Source organism: Fusarium phalaenopsidis (genome assembly GCF_050370095.1).
Source record: "Fusarium phalaenopsidis strain FUZ10S chromosome Unknown contig_32282, whole genome shotgun sequence".
In the NCBI taxonomy this organism is placed as follows: Eukaryota; Fungi; Ascomycota; class Sordariomycetes; order Hypocreales; family Nectriaceae; genus Fusarium; species Fusarium phalaenopsidis.
This window is the reverse complement of record NW_028145415.1, coordinates 518,663-538,331: the sequence shown is the minus strand read 5'-3', so window position 1 is coordinate 538,331 and position 19,669 is coordinate 518,663. Positions and strand designations below refer to the sequence as shown.

Below are 19,669 nucleotides of genomic sequence, written 5' to 3'. Positions count from 1 at the left end.
CCGAGAGTACCGTCACGGACTTCACTCACATTAACATACACTTCATTCACGTGGCTGGAAATGGCGAGTAAATCCACCAGAGAGTGGACACTAACCTGTTCGCTAGCTACTGCTTGTCACCCGGGCCTCCCGATAGGTGGTCTAACCTCACCGAAGCTCGGACACGGTCCAGACTCATCGGCCTCGGACCTTACGCGCATACACCGCCAGGCAGCGGACATAGATTCTCCATATAATATGTCATACCGACTTTCAACTCAAATATCTATAAGCTTTACTAGTAGGAACACGTGGCACAGGGTGGAAGCTGAAGAGAGAGGATAGGTGAAAATACGATTGATTTGGGCTCTAGTTAGCCTTCAAGTTAGTAAAAAATACTAGCTAACAGACGTTTGCCCCTTTCGTTCCGATCAAATTATCGAGCTATGCATATGCTCGCTGCAAACGCCCTTTCATGCAGTGAGCTTAGCATCCCTTCTCCTTGAGCTCCTTCAGGAGGTTCTCGGGGTTCTTCTTGATCGTCTTGACGACGAACTTGGAAGTGTCCTCCTGGACGTGGGTCATGCCCTTGCCATAAATTTCATCGATGGCTCCCTTGACCTTGTCGGCCGCGGTCAACTCCTTCTTCTCGATGATGTGGATTTGAACCTCAGGCTCGGCGGGCATCTTTGCGGTAGTGTAGTGCAAGGTTAGGAAGTTGGTGTGTTTTCGAGATGGCGGATTTTTCGTGCAGGCTCTGTTGATGTTTGGAGTGCGTTTGGTCGATGGTTCTGGGTGCCAGGCTCGCCTTTTATACTTGAAGCTCAATTCTGAATCACCAACTATTTACGCTACTGTTGGGTCATTTGACGGCTTATATACCCAGAGACTTCTTTGTTGATATCAATCATGAATCTGAAGGGGGCCGTCGGCCACAGCAACAATGGATATAATCATCAATGCATTACGACATCAAAGCCCAATTCTGTAAAAGAGCGTAACCCAATTCAGAGACTTTGAATGTTCAGTGAGTTAGGTCTTCCCGCTAGCAGAACATTGTTCTGCTTCACAATGCCCTCAATAGCCACCCTAAGGCCTCTGCATCACTTCAAATAGCACAAAGAGTTTATGGTTCAGTTTTATGTCGGCTCATTACATCCCTCAAAGGGACGTAATACTAGTGGTTTACAGGGGCTATTCGCTTCTTGATTCATACTCTGAGGATCAGCTGACTGGGGACGATTCTCCTTCAGTGTTTCCCTATGCGTTGCTTCTACGAACTGTAACGTCTGGTGACGACTTAGCTGGCAGTAACGGTGAGCCTCTTCCATTCACCACATACTTAAAGCATTCATGTCACGCCAATTGCTGCTGCATTCATGCTCGGGTCTAACTACGTGGGGTTAGCCTACTAAGAAGCTCTTCCCCACGTTATCCACCATCTCCATCAACTGAATCACTTCTCAGGGTCGCTCGTGATCTCTTCACGAATCGTCGGTGCTTCAGAACTGCTACCCTGGTCCTTTGCATCAGGTGTATCCCCTGTCAACTGCTGATAGACATACTTCAGCTGACCCCAACCGTCAATGATAGGGTAGAAGCCCGCAATGAACATGGTGATCCACACCCAGATGATAGCCACAATGATCCAAGCGTCAAAGAATCCCTTTCCAAACACATACTTGGATGCATACATAGGGAGTGGCCTAAATGAACGGATCAGTGCTTATACTTTAAAGTGATGCATGTGACTCCACTTACCAAAGGACCCAGTGTCCTAAAAATGTTGCCAACGACCAAATGGCGGCGAGTGTTCCCCACCGTTTAAGCTTCGCCTTGTCGGCTGTGTAGCTTGCAACTCTTTCCTCGTGTGATACTGGCTCATCTCTTTGTCCAGCGGTCTTTGTCTGATCAAAAGCAAGGCGCTCATTCCGGAAATCGGCCCAGTTGTAGTTGTCTGGCTTGATGAGCGAAATGACCACAGAGTAGAGGGCAGGACTCAGAGCGGAGGCGACCGTTCCGTAAACGCATGGCAAAATCTGGCCGGTGGAAGCCACTGTGACCTCTCCATACAGCGAAGAGGCGCTTCCCAGCCAAACCGCAATGCCTGTGGCCAGGCCCAGCAGGGGTGAGATGATGGCGGCGGCTTTGGACTGCTGCTTCCAGAGAATTGTGAATACCGTGGGGAAGATACCAGGGCAAGTCAGAACTCCCAGCATATACAAGGTCCAGCCCAAGTCGACCTTTCCATAGTAGAGAGCCGTGGAAAAGGCTGCCGAGAAAAGGCCGAAAAAGACAACACCGATGTGGCTCCAGCGAATGGCATCCCTGTCAGTAGCATCCCGATTGAAGTACCGGCGGTAGATGTCGAAACTAATAATCGAAGACACCGAAATGACTTGGGCCGAGATGGTCGAAGTCACAGCCATGAATGTGATGAGCAAGACGGCAACCGCGCCTCCCTTGCCGGCGATTGCGATGGCAGCATATGGCATGACCAGACCATTCGAAACCTCGACTGTGGACATTCGGCGGGGATATGTGGGAAATCTTTCAGTGCCTTCCAACGCAATCGCAGAGAGACTCATGAGCGTTCCAAGGCACCAGGGGATGCCAAAGTAGGCAATGCCTCCGACGATATAGCCTGGGACTACGGCCTGGGGGGCTGCGCTGAAGGCCTTTGCAAAGAAGCCTGTGTCCATAATGACCAGACCAAAGTTGGCGAGGACATGGATGATTCCAAAGTACATGGCCTAACAAGTTAGCACTTGTACAGTCTAGCAGTTCATGGGTCTCACTCACCCCCTTGCTCGTCATTGTCAGATAGGAACCATCCTCATTACCCGCAACCGGGTTCGCCTTTCCAGCCTCAACAATAAGCTGAAACAAGCTAGAGGGAGACCCAATCTCGGGCGTAAGAAACGTCTTGATGGTGAAGAAGCAGATGATGATGGTGATGACAAAGGTGTGAAAGTAGTCTGTCAAGAAGGTCGCCTTGATACCGCCGACGAAGGTATATAGAACCACACCAACAGGCAGTAGAAAAGTGGCTGCGATAATGTGCATGCCAGTCCTATCCACGATTAGTGTTATTCTAGAGGTGAAATCTTTACACTTACAAGGCATTGATAGCAGCACTGGCGCCAAGAAGCATGTTTGCGATGGCGATAATGTTATTGATGAGGCAGAGTGCGATCCACACAAGGTGTCCGGCTGTCCCATACCGAATTCTCACAATCTCAAGTAGAGTGTGGGCCTCTGGAATTCTCAACTTGCAGGCAATGCCAAGCAGTGAGAAGAAGACGATCATAGGTGAACACCTGGAAATTCTCAGTGCTCGAACTTGCTAACTTGATGACATGGATACTTACCCAGCCGCAAACCAGAACGGGCCGGCAACACCGAAGTTATATCCCACAAGAGAGCTTCCCAGCATAGCTGTGCTCCAAAGCCAGGAAGAGATAACGGCAGAAGCCGTCAGTCCGGTTCCAACCCGTCGGTTCGCCGTCATAAACATCTCAGTCGTCCTGTTGTCCTCTCCAACCGTCTTCTTCAAGACATGAGTGGCAAACATCATGAAAAACGCAATGAGGAAGCCAATAACAATAACGACGACATATCCGGCCGACTGCGGTAGTGGGGGTTCGATTGAGTCCGAGGCTCGCTTGACGAGCTCGGGAACGCCTGAAAGTGCCATGGTCGCAAGCAATCAGTTCTCACTCCACTTGATGTCGTCGATGAGATGCTGTACGTCAAGTGGTTGCATGAAGAGGGTCAAGGACTGACAGCCTAAGATGATGGGGTTGGGCATCCTCATTTATTTTCTCGAAAATGTGCCGGCACTTCTTCCTCGCTAACATGAGATCGCCAGGGATCTTAGTCCTCCCAGAGCACGCAATTCTAAACTTGATCTCGCGAGATCTCGGTTCGCTCAAGTTTCCCACTAAAGCCCATCACGCAATCGACGAACGGTTCTGATTCGCAGATAAGACATTGCGTCCTTACATCGCGCCAATGTCATCAACCATCTGCAGGCTTGAGGATGATAAGAGCTAGGAACAGGCTTCTAAAGCATGGTCATGTTGGTTCACGCCATCGCGAGGACGGAAATGTGCCGAACGATATCGCAATCAAGAACGTATTGAGTGACCATGGCAGATTTACCCAAGTTCGGCTGGCATACAATAGTAATGGCCTATGCCTGGTACTGTTGCAATCGTCCATTCTTCGCGTTGAGTTACTTCACTAGTCAAGAATACCTTCGTTGCACTCTACCCTATTCAGTAGAGATTTAAACTTCTGTGGTTCCACGCTGCTCTAACATGCAGGAAGCATGTCTTAGGGGTCAATTGAAGGCCTGCAAGTCGCGTTGCGCATGCGGCAGGGATAAAGCTTGTAAGAACTGCCAGACAACCATCACAAACCCATCCCCGGTCTCCTGACCTTGGACATTTTGCTTATTGGTGAAATCATCTGTGCCATACCAGATCGAGTCTTGTCATGCAAGCAGCCGTAGTCTACACTTTCGTGGTCCAGAGCGTGTGTTATTATGAGCTCAAGTCTAAGAGCTCGTAGCCTGGCTTGCCTCCGCACTATTCTCTGCCTGGAACTCCTTGATTGCCTTTTCCGTGACTCTCATCGCTTCCATTCCGACCGGAACACCCAGATATATCATCGATTGCAAAATGGCCTCCCTGATCTCAATCTCTGTTAATCCGTTCCGCAGCGCTCCCTTGGTGTGAAGTGCCAGCTCCGGGTAGGCCTTTTGAGCAGTCAGAAAGGCCAACGCTATGAGAGAGTCAGTGATAGAGTATCAATAAACAGTGGAACCACATACTGAGCAAGCTTCTCTGCTTCCGGTCAAGCCCAGGGCGCGTCCAGACCGTGCCCCAGGCGTACTCAGTGATGAGCTCTTGGGCTGGCTTCCAGTATTCGTTCTGGAGCGACTCGACGGCCTTGGTGACGTATTGCTCGCCGAGGACCTCACCACGCACCTCGAGGCCCTTCTTGAATGTTTCGCTAAACTCTTGATCTTGCGACATGGTTGTTGTTTAGAAGAACTGTAGTGAGGGGTTCGTTGGTTCAACTTCCGGGGTTTGCATGTGAATCGTAGTGCCGGCTGCTCCGCAATCGGTCCGGACGGCCGAGAACCAAGGTCCGGTTACGGAACGCCCGACAGCTCCACAAATGACGACACCAAGCCAGCATCGGAACGGTATTCCGTGAAAACGTATCCGAGGCACAATCCAACAATTGTGATGATAGATAGTTAGAGTCCTGCAGTCGGTTGGTAAGGAGAAGTTACTGCAGATACAATAGAGAATTGGTTACCGAAAAGCCCCCATTTCAACTCCATCACCAGGCCATCAAGTCACCTTCTCGGGCTGCGACTGCTCAGTCATCACAGACTCTCCGTCGTCATTTTCCCTGGAAATGCTGCCGATGACGATTGAGGGAACTTCGGCATACCACCGCTTCGTGTCAACAATATCACTTGAGATCTTGTTAGCTTATGATAGCAGCTGATGGCTCCACGCTCTCAAAAGCAGGAAGCATGGTGTACTCACTAGACCACAGTTCCGTGCGTTTCTTTGCACTCGTTGTCGAGTTTTCGGAGGCAGATTGTGCCATTCCTATCGCTACCGAACTGAATGAACTGAAACATGAGTGTTGAGGGGTCTTCTTTCGCCTCGACGAGGCGGCTGATCGACATCTTGATGACACCTGCCACTTCACTGGCATCCTCCCACACCGCATCAGTGTACACATATATGCTGGTGGGTTTGATGCCATTTTTGCCGTCTTTGAAGACTGCTCTCGTGATATTGAGAAGACAATTCTTCATGTTGCACTTTCCATCAACAAATTTCATCTTCTTGACGGCCAATTCAACCGCAGTGCTTGTGGTATAATTGTGGGGTTTGGTAGGGTCCGAAGCAAAGTAAAGATCCATGCCATCAGTGTCAGCCACCTTCGTGACATAGCTGATAACTCTGGCTGTCTTGGCAACCTGTCCACTGTAATACCGCATGGAATTGAAATTGTCAATAAGGAGTATCTATTCACGTTTCAGTCATGAAGAATCCTTTTCATAAGCGGCTCACATACCTGGTCACGCCCACCATGGGCCTTGATCAGGCTCCAGGCAGATTCCATTTCCGGAAGCTCAATGCTTATCTCGGAGTGTTTGCCTTGAAGCATGTCTCGAGCCCGCCCAAAACTCAGAGTTTTGTTCCTCTTTCTCCCGAGCCTTTCGTACATCTTCTCAACTGGAGCTTGGCCAAGCGAAGGCTTAAGGGTGACAGTCCGACCCCTAGTGACTAGAGGCTTGTTTTGGGGAGTCGTTGGACGAGGTTGTGAGTCACGACGCTGGTCATCGTTGTTCATCATTCCATCCCCTCCAACTCGCGACATCGGACCTCGATGAGATGTTGGCGGACTCCGCGATGACTGCAACGTCTCGACATCAGCTTCGCTCTCCAGTTCCTGCATCACCTCCTCTGCGCGGGAAATGAGTGTGTCTGTAGAAGCGCGACTATCCGAAACTTTCAGCATTTCGCGCAGGATGAATTCGCTGATCCCAGGGGATATGCGGTCGCTCTCTCTCTTGTCCCTCAGAACGGTGGCGTGGAATTCCTTCACAGCATCAAGCACCCGAGTGCCATCATGGAAGCAAGCCTCAAACCCCCTCTCTTTGATGTGCTTGAGCTCAGCGATAGCATCTTTCCTGCTTGTACAATACTGGATACGGCGGGGCTCTCCGGCAATAGACCAGACAAGAACATCGCTGTAGATAGCCCCAAGAGCCCAGACATCAGCCTTGGCTGTCACCAGAGGCCTCACTTGTGATTTGACTGGGTGGTTGGGATAGCATTCTGGAGCGCCTAAGGTATGAAACGTTTAATCACCCTCGCCTCAGCATCGAGATTGAGCTTCAGTACTTACTATACATACGATTCCCTTCGTTTTTAATTTTGATATGTCCGTCAGGCTTAGAAACTCTCCTCCATTCCGTGAAGCCAAAGTCGGCGAGCTTGAATCGCACATTGAACCTCGCATCTCCCTCCGCTTTCGAGTTTTCCGAGCACGGGAACACTAGGATGTTGGCTGGTTGGATATCTTGATGAATGCTGCTTGTAGTTAGCAGCTTCCTCCAAGCCTTCAATGAGGAAAGACTCACGCTGCGGTGAAATCGGTCGTCGGTTCTCCCTCAATGGGCAGCTTGTCAAGATTGTGAAGTGCGTATAGGCCTGTCAATAGCGCAAACATGGCTCGCCAAAGCAGCTTGAATTCTTCCGGAGTTACTGGAGGCAAAGTGTTTTTGAAGAAATCCAGAAGAGAGCCCTTGGCAGCATACTCGAGAACGATAATCCGTGTGTCAGTTTCTTCGAAAGAAAAAGAGCCGTAGTGCTTGGTGATAGTCTCTTGAGCCGCTGATTTCTGGGACAGCCTTGCGTAAACATTTGCTTCCGCCCTGTAGAGCTTTTCCATGTCGGCGCCCTTAAACACCTTGAAGACGACTGGAGTGTCCTAAGCCCGGTGAGTGATTACCTTCCAAGTGGGCGATAGACGTACCGGTTCCATCGTCATTTTATTGCACTCACGGTGGATCTGGACCTTTTTAACAGATGGGCCATCACCAGCCCAGGGATGGTCTCTGAGCGAGCCGTCATATCTCATGGGCAGAATTTGCCGAGTGTGAAGCTCCCGCTTGTAGATTATATCATCCTTGTCGAACTCCAAAGGGCAAAACATCCACTGTTCGTCCCAGAACTCCGTAAGGACTGTCTTCCACTCGTAAGGAAGTTCTTCGATGGGTAGCTGGACGTCGTCTTGGGTTTTGCTGGTAAAGAGGGTGATTTTTCCTGTTTGACCAAGATGAACCAACGTGGAGAAGATGCGAAGGTATTTGGCAGTAATTCGGGCGGCAATTTCCTCTATCTTGCAATCTTCGAGAACTTGACGCACTTTTTCGATGTCCCAGTACTTTTTGAGTAGAGAAGGAGGAACATAGAGGCGCTGCAGGTCATCGCCGCTGAGCCCAGTCTTGGTGTTGTCCTTCACCCAGGCACGAAAGCGAACAACATGCCCGTGCTCCATCTCGAGGGGACTGTTGGTACTGAGTGCAAGCAAAAGAGGGCGAACTGGATAAAAAATATAAAGTAGAAAGATAAAAAGAAGATTTGGGTCCGAGCTTGGTCCTCCTTGTGACCTGATCGGAAGATGAGAACACTTGGAGAGCAGGTGTGGGGTGGGGGAACGACTGGGCTCGACGCAACACAACGAGGCAGATTCTCAGCCAAGACAACCATTACAAAAAAAACCTCACCTTCGGTTAAAATGCATTGTTCAGCTTCGCCACCCTTGTTGCCTTGTCTGCCTCTTTTTAGGGCGGCTGGTCATTTAGGCGCCGGAGTCGAGATCACACCCCCAAATAATACTCGGAGGAATCACCAACTGATCAAGCCACAGCGGAGCCTTGTAATTTCAGCCCAGCCTGTCTGGGTTGCTTTGCTGCATGTCCCAGACTTAACAAGGCTAAAGCAATGTGATTGTTGTGAGAGAGCCAGTCACGCACACATGGGAACTGCTTTTCAGGTTATGAGGGAGGAGCTTAGGGTCGGCATTTGCAGAAAGGGAATAAGAGATCCAATAGAACACTTGAAAAACAATCTGTAGAATGAATGATTGGCTAGAAACTCTAGGAAACCAGGACTGTCACTGTTCGCTGATGCTCACACCTTGTCTAGTCCAGCCCGCCCGCGCGCTCTCCTTGATAGCCATTTAAAAAGAGCGATCCACAAGCCAAAAGTGAAGCACATCAATGGGATACATATGGTGATGAAGAGTTCAAAGGCGTGAAGGTGGAGGTTCACGGCTTCACTGATATGCTTGGCTTCTCTGTTTATCTCAACCAACCCGCTTTGGAAGAATGTCTGAAGGAGTATTAGTATAGATATACAATGTCTGGATGACTTGCAATGTTTCTTACAGTCACAAACATTGCAGGAAGGAACGCGAGCGTCACGGAGGTGATGACGTGCATTGAAATGGTCTCCTTCTCTGTTTTGAAGGCGATTCCTTCCATCTTCTCAGATTGCGTTTGTGAGCTCTCTGTGAAGATGCGGCCGATCTGAACGTTGCGGTATTGCAAGATGCCATCGAACTAACGTCCAAAGATTTTAGCGAGCGAGTCGATGTAGGGGCTGTAGATAACTTACCAATGCCTTGCCCTCTTGTAGCCATGCCATCAGCGATTTCACTTGAGTGATCCGAATTTGGAGGTTTCGTCTAATACGATGAATCCGCCGATGGAAATATGCCAGTTCTTTTTCGCAATTCTCCTTGATCTCCGGGGGGAAACCAGCCCTGTCCCATAGCTCTTGGTAGTTCTCTGCAATGTCACGTAGGGTTTGATCGTTAAGATCCATGACCAATCGATAGTTTTCCAGTAGCTCACCAAAGTAGTGGAGCTGCTGCACCTCCTCAAAAGAGAAAGTGTCAAGGACCATGAGCTTGTCGATCTGGCTTCCGTCGTCTTCTCCAGTCTCTCTCAGTAACCGAGACAGTGAATGGGTGGACAGAGCAACGGGTCCGTCGCCGACATCACCATACGAATCCAGTGGCATGACTGAGTTCAAGACTTTTTTCTGCCAGCTCGGAGATTCTGAAACCATCTTTTCGGGGAATTCGCCCGTTGAGCTCTTGGAAGAACGCATGGTAGATGCGCGGCTCCAGACCCGTTTCACACCTTGTGGTTGATTGTCGATCCGAGCTGTCTGGGCCTTGGTCAAGATCTTTCGAATGTTGCTTTCAACGTCGTTTATACACTCTCTCCAGTCCTCGTCACACCATTCCAGGTGAACCATATGAGCTACAAGAGTGGCTGCAAAAGACCCCTCCAGGGTGCCCACTGCTTTGGGCCCGAGGGCCGGCAACTCGGCCGTTGCTTCTTTGAGTCTAGTTTCCATGAGGTCATTTGCTTTGATGTTGATCCAAAAAGCCTTGCCAGTTTCAAGGTCGAATGTATGGTAGACAGCCATCTGTCGAATGTTGCCCGTTGCGTTGCCGGGTTGAGTGCCTCGTTCCAACGACCGCAGCAGATACTGCACACGAAGCTCACACCCCGAGCGGCCAAGCTTAGGGATATCCAGCCGCCGATCATCGGCTACATCCAGGGTATCACTGCAGTTGAATCCGGTCATGTGGTAGTCGAGTGGCTCCACCGTAGAACCGAACGAGAACACATAGTCGAGGAAGCTGGGATCAACTTGGTGGAAACATAGCAGGTAGGAAAAACTGTTGCGTGAACAGCTCAGCGGGGCGCGGGAATGAGCCGCTTTAATGAAGCTAAAATGAGTCAACAATGAACCGAGTTTCTTTAAAGTCTATAGCGACATACATGAAGCGGAACTTTGGGTCCTTTCGATTCTCAAGTAAATGTCTCTTAAGGACACCTGAATCCCGAAAGTTCCCTTTTCGGTAGTCTAAATAATGAAATTGGTAAGCATTGATCAAATGCCTCACTGTGAGTTAGAGTGCTGACCCTCATCGCCATCGTTAAGCTCCAAGAGGCTTATATTCTCCGCCGTAGAATCCAAGAGCCGTTTCTCGTCATCTACAAGGCGCGTTCGGTATCGGTCCAGAGTGCTCCTCGGCTGTACTGGTCTCAAGAGGTTACATGGATAACATGACCAGTTCTCACACCCGTCGACGAGACGATCGTGAGGATTCATGGCTGCCATAGCTCGTAAAGGCGGGACGATTGGAACGTGTGCTGCAGGACAAGCGGCTCATGCTAGGTACTTCAATATGTAAGGAGGACACATAAATACCCCGAGCACCCCCCCAGTAAAACAGGTTAGAATCCTGTACAGCCAGCCCACCAGGTTGGTGGCTGTCTCACACCCACTAAATACCACCAATTACGGAACAACAACTACGACAGAGCTGTGCCATAAATTTTCCCGGTCCAGCAGCGACGTCCTACCATTGATGGCCACTTTGTTTACACCATCAGTTGCCTGATCTCATCTTTGTGGCTCTGTATGTGACGTTAAGCGGCAAACTCGTGGCGAAGAACTGTTGGGGAATTCACGTACACTCGTTAATTCCACATCATCAGAGAGCGTGAAGACCCAATACGCGTTTCGAGGCTGGATGCAACTCCAATCAGTCCACAAACCCCCTTGAAGGTGGAAACAGGGCTTACCTCGACTTTAATACTGTTATCATTGAAGGTGCGTCGCAACCAGGCCTGGAGCGTGGCTCCAGACAGTCGGTAGGAAGGATACGTCACTTCGGCCATGGCAGCTGTGGAATTGGGTGTGCGTGAATCACTGCTCGGGTGAACATCCGCTTCGCCACAGCAGGGCTTTTAAATTTACAATCCAACGCCGTGTGGCCATGTGTTGACACAATGAGGCTCTGCTAATCATGAGGCGAGAAGATACGGCAAACCCAGAGGCCAACATGGCGAGATTATTTTGCCTCGCGACGATAACAGTCGTTCTCTCAGTGCCCTTATCCAGTCAAATTGATTCACAGTGCACCCAATTTTATGCGACTTTGGTCAGAAGCAAGGGGTTGCGTGCTGGTCTCAAACAAGCCATCACCGAAATGTAGCCAACGGCCCTGACCAGCTGAGAGCCTGCTTCTCTTGGCGCAGCAGCTCAGTTACACACATTCTCTGATTCGTGATGTGTCAGCTATTCGTCAGGTCATTCATGTATGCTGTGAAACCTCAAAAAACACCGCTGTCCCACTCCCTCAGCGCCACAACTGTGAGCCCAGCATTGCTGAGACCCTTGTCTCGGCCACAGGCCGCCAATTGAGTCTGCCTTCTGCCATACTCTCGGGCTTTCAGGTAGGCTATCTGATGGCAAGTGGCCATTCTGGAACTGCCGAGCCTGATTTTCGTAGCAACGGAACTTCCTTTAGGCCGAGCCTGATTTCGAACTTGCTTTCGTACCGGGTAAGTTGAATTTCCATTGTCGTTCAGAGCGCAAGCGAAAGGGAAGTGAAACGGCCCTGAGAACGCGTTGGGTGCTATTCTTTCCTTCCTGAAGCAATTTACCTACCTGATAGTATTGGCATCGATCCTGAGCATACACCGATGTACTTTGATGTTCAATTACAGATTCCGGAGTCGCTGTTGAGGCCTCAACGCGGCGGCTCACCACGGAGGGATAGCGAAAGGTGTGATAAGTACGAGATCAGTACTTCTTGCATTTGCTGTCTATGTTGCCCTGTAAAGTTGACGAGGTACCTAAATACTATTCAATCAGATGAACACGACTCGCAGGAGAAACTCGCTAAATGCCAACTTTAGCAGTCCACCTTTCACCCGTATTTTGGTGCAACATATCGGTTTCTATCGCACTGGTCTGAGCAAGCGGCCCTTTGCGATGAAGAGCAGGCTGAGCACAAAACCCAGCCCAGCCAGACCAACCGAAAACCACAGTGCCCCACGATAACCCAGCAGTCTATCCTGTTCATTCTTGCCGTCCTTGTTGATATTTGTTTCGACGGTGCCTGCAAATCCAAGCCCAATTGATATGCTGTAGTTGATTACGGTCAAGACAACGCTGGCACCCATACCCTGAAACTCCCGAGGCACCGCGTTGGAGAAGATGATGACAGCAGACGGAAATGAAGTATCCATACCTACAGTGATGATAAGGACGCTAAAGAAGTAATACGTCCAGTAAATCGAACGAGGAGGCCGAGTTGCTGCGAGGATGGAGCCCACGAGGTAGGCAACCTGACCGACAACCATGATCCAAGACGCTGGAATCCTCCCAATCAACTTGCCCACCGCTAAGGCTGATACCAAGCCAACAGGAATGACTGGGACAAACCAGGCTGCGATCTGAAGAGGAGTGTTTCCTCCAATGTCGAGAGCGACTTGGCCGATGTAGTAGACCTGATCCCTTGTTAGTATTTAACTTCTTTTCAAAAGATTGGTGACTCACCCAGATGCCAAAACACGCCCAACCTGTTGCCGTACATGCAAACACGAACCCGATGTCGGAGTTGAAAGAGGCCAGAGGCAAGAGAGGTGATTTCGCCCAGTATATCTCGATGCAGAAGAACATTGCCCCAAACAGGACGCCGAGGATAAGGCAGATGTAAACGTAGGGTTGTTTCCAACCAACTACAACAGCCTGGTTCCACGCAAAGTTAAATAATACTAGTGCGGTTACACCAGTCAAGCTGCCGGGAATGTCGAGGGCCTCGAGTGTCTCCCGGACTGGCTTACTCTGCTTCTCTTGAGGGGGCCGAGGGATTGTCCACTCGGCAAAAGCAGCAATACCAGCAAGTGTAATTGCGAGACTCCAGTAGATCCACGGCCACCAAGCGAGAGCAAAAAGACCCCCAAACAAGAAACCTGCGATGGCACCAAAAGGAGCAGCTCCGCCAAACCATGCAAATGCCATGTTCTGGCGCGGCCCAGGTGCAAAGGACCGGCCCAGGATACCGAGAGCATTCGGTAGAGTGAGAGCGGGACCCATGCCTTGAAACGCACGGGAAAAGGTGAACAGAACGTAATTGGAGTAGACTGACAGGCCGGCAACCAAGGACCAAAGAGAGTACCAGCTCATGCCGATGACGAACATGTTCTTGTGACCAAACTCATCTCCCAGACGTCCACCGATGAGGATGAAGGTACCGAGAGTCAGACTATAGCCTGCGATGAGCCAGGAGAGTTGGCCCGAATTGGTGATGCCAAAGGACTCTCCAATCAGACCGACAGTTGCGAGGGTGTTTCCCAGGCCAACCTGATTGGTGAACATGGCTGTGCAGAGAGTTCCAACAAATAGGATCTGGCGAGGGGTTGAGAGGGCGTCAGCGGGATAAAGATTCTTGTCCTGGTCGGACTGAGAGCTAGACTCGACATCTGATGATATTTGGTGAGCAAGATAACCTGGCTGGAAACCCCTAAAGCAACTCACCTTGGGGTAATTGGGACGGCGTCCTATGTGAAGACTTAGTTTCTGGCTTGACCTCCAGATCTGTGTCAGGTAGGGGCGTCATCGTGGTAACACAAGTTGATGTCTTGATGTAAAATACGGCATAAGAGAAACTAGTAGGCAATGGAAAAAGAGGATTGAGTCTTGGATAAGATCTACTAAGTTGGTAGCGATTGGATTTATATTGCATTTATCTCCCTTATATGATTCTTCCTCCTTTCACTACCCCTTCATTTTTGGGGCTCTTGGATAATCAGACTCCAATCGCGGATGTCGGAACTGGCCTAGTGCCGGAGCTCTCGAGAGGTCCGCTCCGAGCCTCCGGCTGGGGGCGAGACACCGGAATGTATGACGAATGACGTTTCTTGAACGTTGAATAATCTGGCAACTATACGGAATTTCCGAGATTGTCTGGTTTTTAAGCATTTCCATGACCCTTTCGGAGTCTAGTAACAGCAATTTACATTAACAACGCATCTACCCCCCCTTGTCGAGATATCAAAGAGTTCACCACTCAGTCGCCACAATATCAATCACCACTCACCCCCCCTCGATCTACCCTCTTCCCAACTTGACACTTCACATCATGAGTTCAACTCAGTTCATTGTCCCTCCCCAGGGACTGGTGCTTGTGACTGGAGTCAACGGCTTCATTGGCTCACACATCGCCAACAACCTACTCACCCTGGGCTACCGAGTGCGCGGTACCGTTCGCTCTCCAGACAAGGAAACCTGGATCAGAGAAGCCATGCAAGAGCGCAACCCCTCGGGCCACTTCGAAGTTGCGATTGTACCAGACGTCACTGCACCAGATGCATGGGGCGAGGTTGTCCAAGGGGTTGATGGCATTGTCCACGTCGCCACAGATATGTCCTTCGACGCCGATCCAAACAAAGTCATCACCCCTATGGTCCAAGGCGTCAGAAACCTGCTTGTGGCCGCGGCTTCAGAGCCAACAATCAAGCGGTTCATCTTCACGAGCAGCGACCGAGCGATATCCAACGCCATTAATGGCAAGGAAGTGATGCTTGACTCGAGCATGTGGAACGACTCGGCCGTTGAGGATGCGTGGCGGCCACCACCATACGAGGCTGATCGCGTCTGGGACGTCTACGCTGCTCTCAAGACCCAATCCGAGCAAGAGATTTGGGCATTCGAAAAAGCAGAGAAGCCTAAGTTCATCATCAACTCGGTGCTTCCTTGCTTCAACATTGGACTAATTCTACACCCCAAGCAGCCTGGAAGTACTGGGAAATGGGTACGAGACTTCTGGAGAGACCCTGATCATTACAAGGATTTGCAGCAGTTTGGTGCCTCGTGGTACATCAACGTGGAGGATACTGCGGTGCTTCATGTCGCTGCTCTCACTCAAGAAGATGTCAAGGGGGAACGGTTGTTGGGATTTGCAGGTCCCTTCAACTTCAACAGCTGGCTTGATACTTTTCGTCAGCTAGATCCAGCGAAGGCCTGGCCGGCTGATGATCCATCACAAGAGCACAACTTGTGCAAGGTTGATACTGGAAGGGAGGTGGGATTGTTGAAGCGATTCGGACGGAGTGGTTGGACGAGTTTCTACGAGAGTGTGAGGCAGAATTGTCTTGAAAGCCGTGAATGAACATGGAATTGTATCTGGTTGGATGACATCAGTTAGCACTGTGCCAAGGCGTCCAAGACGTGGCACTCAGAATGCAGAATCATTGTCGCATCATTTACTGAGATGACTTGCTTTCGCTATTGGCTCCTAATTGACCATTTCAGCCATGTGAACTTACCAATTCTTTATAATATTTCTTCTCGGACAATGCGTAGCTTCGTCAGCAGCACGCATGTTATCAATCTGGCTGGGTCAGCTCGCGATGTCATCAAAGCCGCCGCCTACGACACGGCAAAACACCATTGAGATCACCATTACACTTGAGATTCATTCGCTACAGGATAGAAGAATTATCAATCAGATCTCCCACTGTCTTAGATCCCACTCTTGGCCCGAGAGGGAGAGTTTTGGTGGGTGTCATCTTGCTGACAAAAGCCAATTGTCTTGGCGCAAGCCTCCGGAGGCTTCGTAAGGTCCGCTCCGGGAGCTGACATCAACGGCAACCACTGAACTGCCTTACGAGATCATGCAGCATGAGACACCTATTGGGTGGTGGTGGACTCTTTGAACTATATTAATATGCATTGCATATTGCAATATCATTCCAACATTTCCTGCATCTCGTTCCCTTCCATCCCCCTACAACCCTTCACATTCTCCTCTATCCAAGTATAACCTCCAAAATGGCTCCCAACTCTCCTGTCGCCCTCATTCTTGGAGCTGGTTCCAACATCGGACAACATGTTGGCCGCGCATTTGCAGCCAAGGGCTACAGGATTGCCCTCGCTGCTCGAAGCCTGAAGGAAGAGGACAGCACACCCAGCCAGTTGCACATTCGCAGTGACTTTAGCGACCCGGAGTCTGTGGAGAAGGTCTTTTCAACCGTCAAATCGCAGCTCGGTACTCCAGGTGTCGTGGTTTACAACGGTACTGTGCCTTTCTACTGCTGCCCCTCACCCTGTCACTGACACTCCTCTCAACAGCTGCTGCTGTGACTCCCAACGATGCCAAGAATCCCCTCGGCCTTGATCTTAAGGCCTTCACCCGCGATTTGGCCATCAACACCACTAGTGCTTTTGCAGCAGCTCAGCAAGCCGCTCTCGCTTTTGAGGAGCTCCCCAGCTCAGCATCTCGTACCTTCATCTACACCGGAAACTTCCTTAACGACCATACCATCGTCTCGCTTCTGGACCTTGGCGTCGGAAAATCTGCGACGGCTCATTTCATCAAATGCGCTGCTGAGGCGTACGCTAGCAAGGGATTCAAGTGCGTGCTCATCTTCCATGCTCCATGACTCGATTCCTAATTCAATGCAGGTTCTACTACGCCGATGAGCGAAAGGCAGATGGCTCGAGCGCATCCGCCGCCATTGATGGTGCTGCTCATGGAGAGTTCTATACCAAGCTTGCTGAAGGAGACTCTCAGGGACCATGGCAGCAGACTTTTGTCAAGGGGCAGGGGTATACGAAGTTCTGAGTTTGCCACCAATGCAAGTTGTAGTAGTAGCTGAGCTAGGTATCTAAGTAGGCATTTGAAGTTTGAACAGAAGCTCATAATTATCGGCTCTTTTCTATTCCATATTGTCTCTGAAACAAAGAAAGACGCCCGGTCCCTCACTATCTAGCATGCGGACGAGGAAATTTGCAAGCACTGGAATCCAGACAGCTATTGTAAGCTCTCGGACAAAGCCAAGCTAGACAACAAATAATTACTAAAGAGTTTTCCTCATTGCTATATCTCACATATTCTACAAAATGAGCAATTGATCGTTAATTGACAATGACAGGGTTGGGCGAGCCCGAGCATAACGGGTGTCAACGGCCAAGCATAACGCTCGTGAATAGCCGAGCACAACTCTTCCTAACAGCTAAACAGTTGTCAAGAAGGTGAAATTGATCTCTCCAGCAAATAGAACGACGAGAGATAGACAATAAAGTGTTAAAATAAGTAGCTAGATTGCATGAACAGCGACGGCGTTCCTATTTCTTTCCTTGACTGCCACCCTCGCTTCACACCTTCAGCCCGATCTTGGACTATCTTGGCCACATCTCAGCTAATAGCAACACGAGCCTGGATCTAAACCGGAAACAAATCTTAGCTTGATTGAGTATCCGTTCAAATGAGGTTTGGAAGGGGGCCTGGTTGTTGATTTATAATCACAGCAATCCTCATCACGTGAGCTCATCTCATCTCATCATCCCGTCATTTCTCTCTTCTTTCTCTTCACAACCTCGTGCCAAGACCTTTGGTTCCATCGCGGTACTTCTTTTCGGAAATTCAGCGTCAAAAATTGCTGCTACGCCCCCTTGGTCAATTTTTCTCACAACTCGTCCACAATCTCAAAAATGGGGGGGGACACCCAAGGTTCAGGGCCGTCGGGTGAGGCAGCTGAGTCTCAACGGCCTATGATAAGAGTAAATTGCCTATTTTCAATGGTGGTTAAGGGAAATAACACGCTTGATAGGCTTGCGACATGTGTCGAATCAAAAAGATACGATGCCAGCCGACAAAGCAAGGGTGTCTACAATGCACCAAGTTCAAGACAAAATGCCACTTCACTCCCATTGCCACGAAACGAAAACCCCGAAGACCAGCCGGGTATTTCTTGTGCACGTAGTTTCATGGGCGTTACTAATGTTGCGGCAGTTACAAATACATCGCTCAGTTGGAAGAGAGACTTCAGAACATGGAGAATGTCCTGGAGAAGGCTCTCCAACGAGCCAAATCCACCGAGGGAGAAGCCCCAGCAGAAGAGGGTACCATGGATCTTGAACCTGTTGAGAGCTCGGAAAAACAGCCACAGTCCGACGTGGTTGTCGCAAGTCCTCCGCAAAGAGTAACGAACATCTTCCCCTCTTCCTGGTTTAACACAATACCAGGAGACTTCACGGAAATCCTCAACTCCACGGCATCGCCGTTACGCCCGTCCCCATCATTTACCGTGGGTATGGCGCTGGGCCCATTCTCTCTTCCCACATTTCAGGAGCTTCCTACAAAGCCAGTCGCACTCGATCTGGTGATGGATACCTTCAAGAGCTTCAACCGCTTCTTCCCACTCTTTGATGAGCAAGATTTCCTGCAGAAGTTTGACCGCCACTACCTGACCTCAAGTCCGAGTAATCCAGGGTGGTGGGCGTGTATCAACATTTTTTTATCTCTCGCTCACCGTTTCCGCTCGATGCGCATGTTTGAAACAGGCTATGAGAGTGCTCAAGCGTGCGGGTATTGTCATAACGCACTCGCTGTCGTCGCAGAACTCAATGTTCTGCATAATAGCTTACCAGCAGTTCAAGCTCTGGTTGGCATGGCTGTCGTACTTCAAGGATCAGCAAATTCACATCCCGCCTCTGTCCTCACAGCAGCCGCGGTGAGGTTGGCACAGGCCATGGGGCTACACCGAAAAACTCGCGACAACGGCCTTACCGAAGCGCAGAACGAGCAGCGGAGACGTGTGTTTTGGATTGCCTACGTTCTTGACAAAGACATCAGCCTAAGGATGGGGCAGCCTTTTTCGCAAGACGATGATGACATGGATGTCGAATTGCCATCGGGTATTCTCTCCAAGTTACCTTTTAACCGCGATGGACCTTGCACTATTGATCTCTTCAAATCCCGCATCGGACTAGCGGTGATTCAAGGACAAGTCTACAAGCGGCTCTACTCAGTACAGGCATCGCAGCAGTCCGAAGCTCAGAAAGCGTCTGTGGCGAAAGAACTCGACTCGATACTCTCATATTGGCGAAGCGGTGTTGACGTTGACGTTGAAAGCGACCGAGTTGCAGTGCCTCTGTCTCCAGAGGCGCTTCACGTACTCATCCTACGTTTCACCTACATCAATTGTCTTATAATGGTTAATCGACACTTGCCATCAAGGCAACAATTGGTGGTGAATGAGGGATCCGATACGCAAGGCACTTATGCGCCTCTTGAGAGTGATTGCACCATCGAGTCGAGAAAAGCTGTTCGTCTGATGCATCTGATACCTCATGGAGACTATGCCTGTGTCTGGTAAGCAATCTATCAACACCGACGTTTCTTTACTAAACACCAGCAGGATCTTACTCCACCCGTTCTTCGCCGCCGTCACTACCCTCTTGCAGAATGCGCTAGACCGCCCTGCATG

At 50.0% G+C, this 19,669-nt stretch overlaps 7 protein-coding genes across 7 annotated transcripts; 2 read left to right on the top strand and 5 right to left on the bottom strand.

The window, feature by feature from the left end:
- Positions 1–465: 465 nt before the first annotated feature.
- On the bottom strand, positions 466–666 carry LRP88_01931 (uncharacterized protein; the record flags this gene model as incomplete). Its single annotated transcript, XM_083238602.1, has 1 exon — positions 466–666. One exon carries the CDS (start codon positions 664–666, stop codon positions 466–468), a length of 201 nt encoding a protein of 66 aa, XP_083105710.1.
- Positions 667–1,435: 769 nt separating this feature from the next.
- Positions 1,436–3,676, bottom strand: LRP88_01930 (Sodium:solute symporter family-domain-containing protein; the record flags this gene model as incomplete). The annotated part of the gene is made up of 5 exons (XM_083238601.1): positions 1,436–1,685; positions 1,741–2,732; positions 2,782–3,052; positions 3,204–3,299; positions 3,351–3,676. 5 exons carry the CDS (start codon positions 3,674–3,676, stop codon positions 1,436–1,438), a joined length of 1,935 nt encoding a protein of 644 aa, XP_083105709.1.
- Positions 3,677–4,540: 864 nt separating this feature from the next.
- LRP88_01929 (AhpD-like protein) lies at positions 4,541–5,021 on the bottom strand (the record flags this gene model as incomplete). The annotated part of the gene is made up of 2 exons (XM_083238600.1): positions 4,541–4,767; positions 4,817–5,021. The coding sequence occupies 2 exons, from the start codon at positions 5,019–5,021 to the stop codon at positions 4,541–4,543; spliced, it is 432 nt and encodes a 143-aa protein (XP_083105708.1).
- Positions 5,022–5,345: 324 nt separating this feature from the next.
- Positions 5,346–9,698, bottom strand: LRP88_01928 (uncharacterized protein; the record flags this gene model as incomplete). The annotated part of the gene is made up of 9 exons (XM_083238599.1): positions 5,346–5,472; positions 5,547–6,037; positions 6,088–6,863; positions 6,925–7,109; positions 7,160–7,499; positions 7,584–8,089; positions 8,899–8,915; positions 8,972–9,145; positions 9,201–9,698. The coding sequence occupies 9 exons, from the start codon at positions 9,696–9,698 to the stop codon at positions 5,346–5,348; spliced, it is 3,114 nt and encodes a 1,037-aa protein (XP_083105707.1).
- Positions 9,699–12,352: 2,654 nt separating this feature from the next.
- On the bottom strand, positions 12,353–14,016 carry LRP88_01927 (MFS transporter; the record flags this gene model as incomplete). Its single annotated transcript, XM_083238598.1, has 3 exons — positions 12,353–12,904; positions 12,954–13,879; positions 13,935–14,016. 3 exons carry the CDS (start codon positions 14,014–14,016, stop codon positions 12,353–12,355), a joined length of 1,560 nt encoding a protein of 519 aa, XP_083105706.1.
- A 522-nt stretch (positions 14,017–14,538) lies between these two features.
- On the top strand, positions 14,539–15,567 carry LRP88_01926 (uncharacterized protein; the record flags this gene model as incomplete). The annotated part of the gene is made up of 1 exon (XM_083238597.1): positions 14,539–15,567. One exon carries the CDS (start codon positions 14,539–14,541, stop codon positions 15,565–15,567), a length of 1,029 nt encoding a protein of 342 aa, XP_083105705.1.
- A 662-nt stretch (positions 15,568–16,229) lies between these two features.
- Positions 16,230–17,022, top strand: LRP88_01925 (uncharacterized protein; the record flags this gene model as incomplete). Its single annotated transcript, XM_083238596.1, has 3 exons — positions 16,230–16,473; positions 16,530–16,812; positions 16,863–17,022. 3 exons carry the CDS (start codon positions 16,230–16,232, stop codon positions 17,020–17,022), a joined length of 687 nt encoding a protein of 228 aa, XP_083105704.1.
- Positions 17,023–19,669: the final 2,647 nt, after the last annotated feature.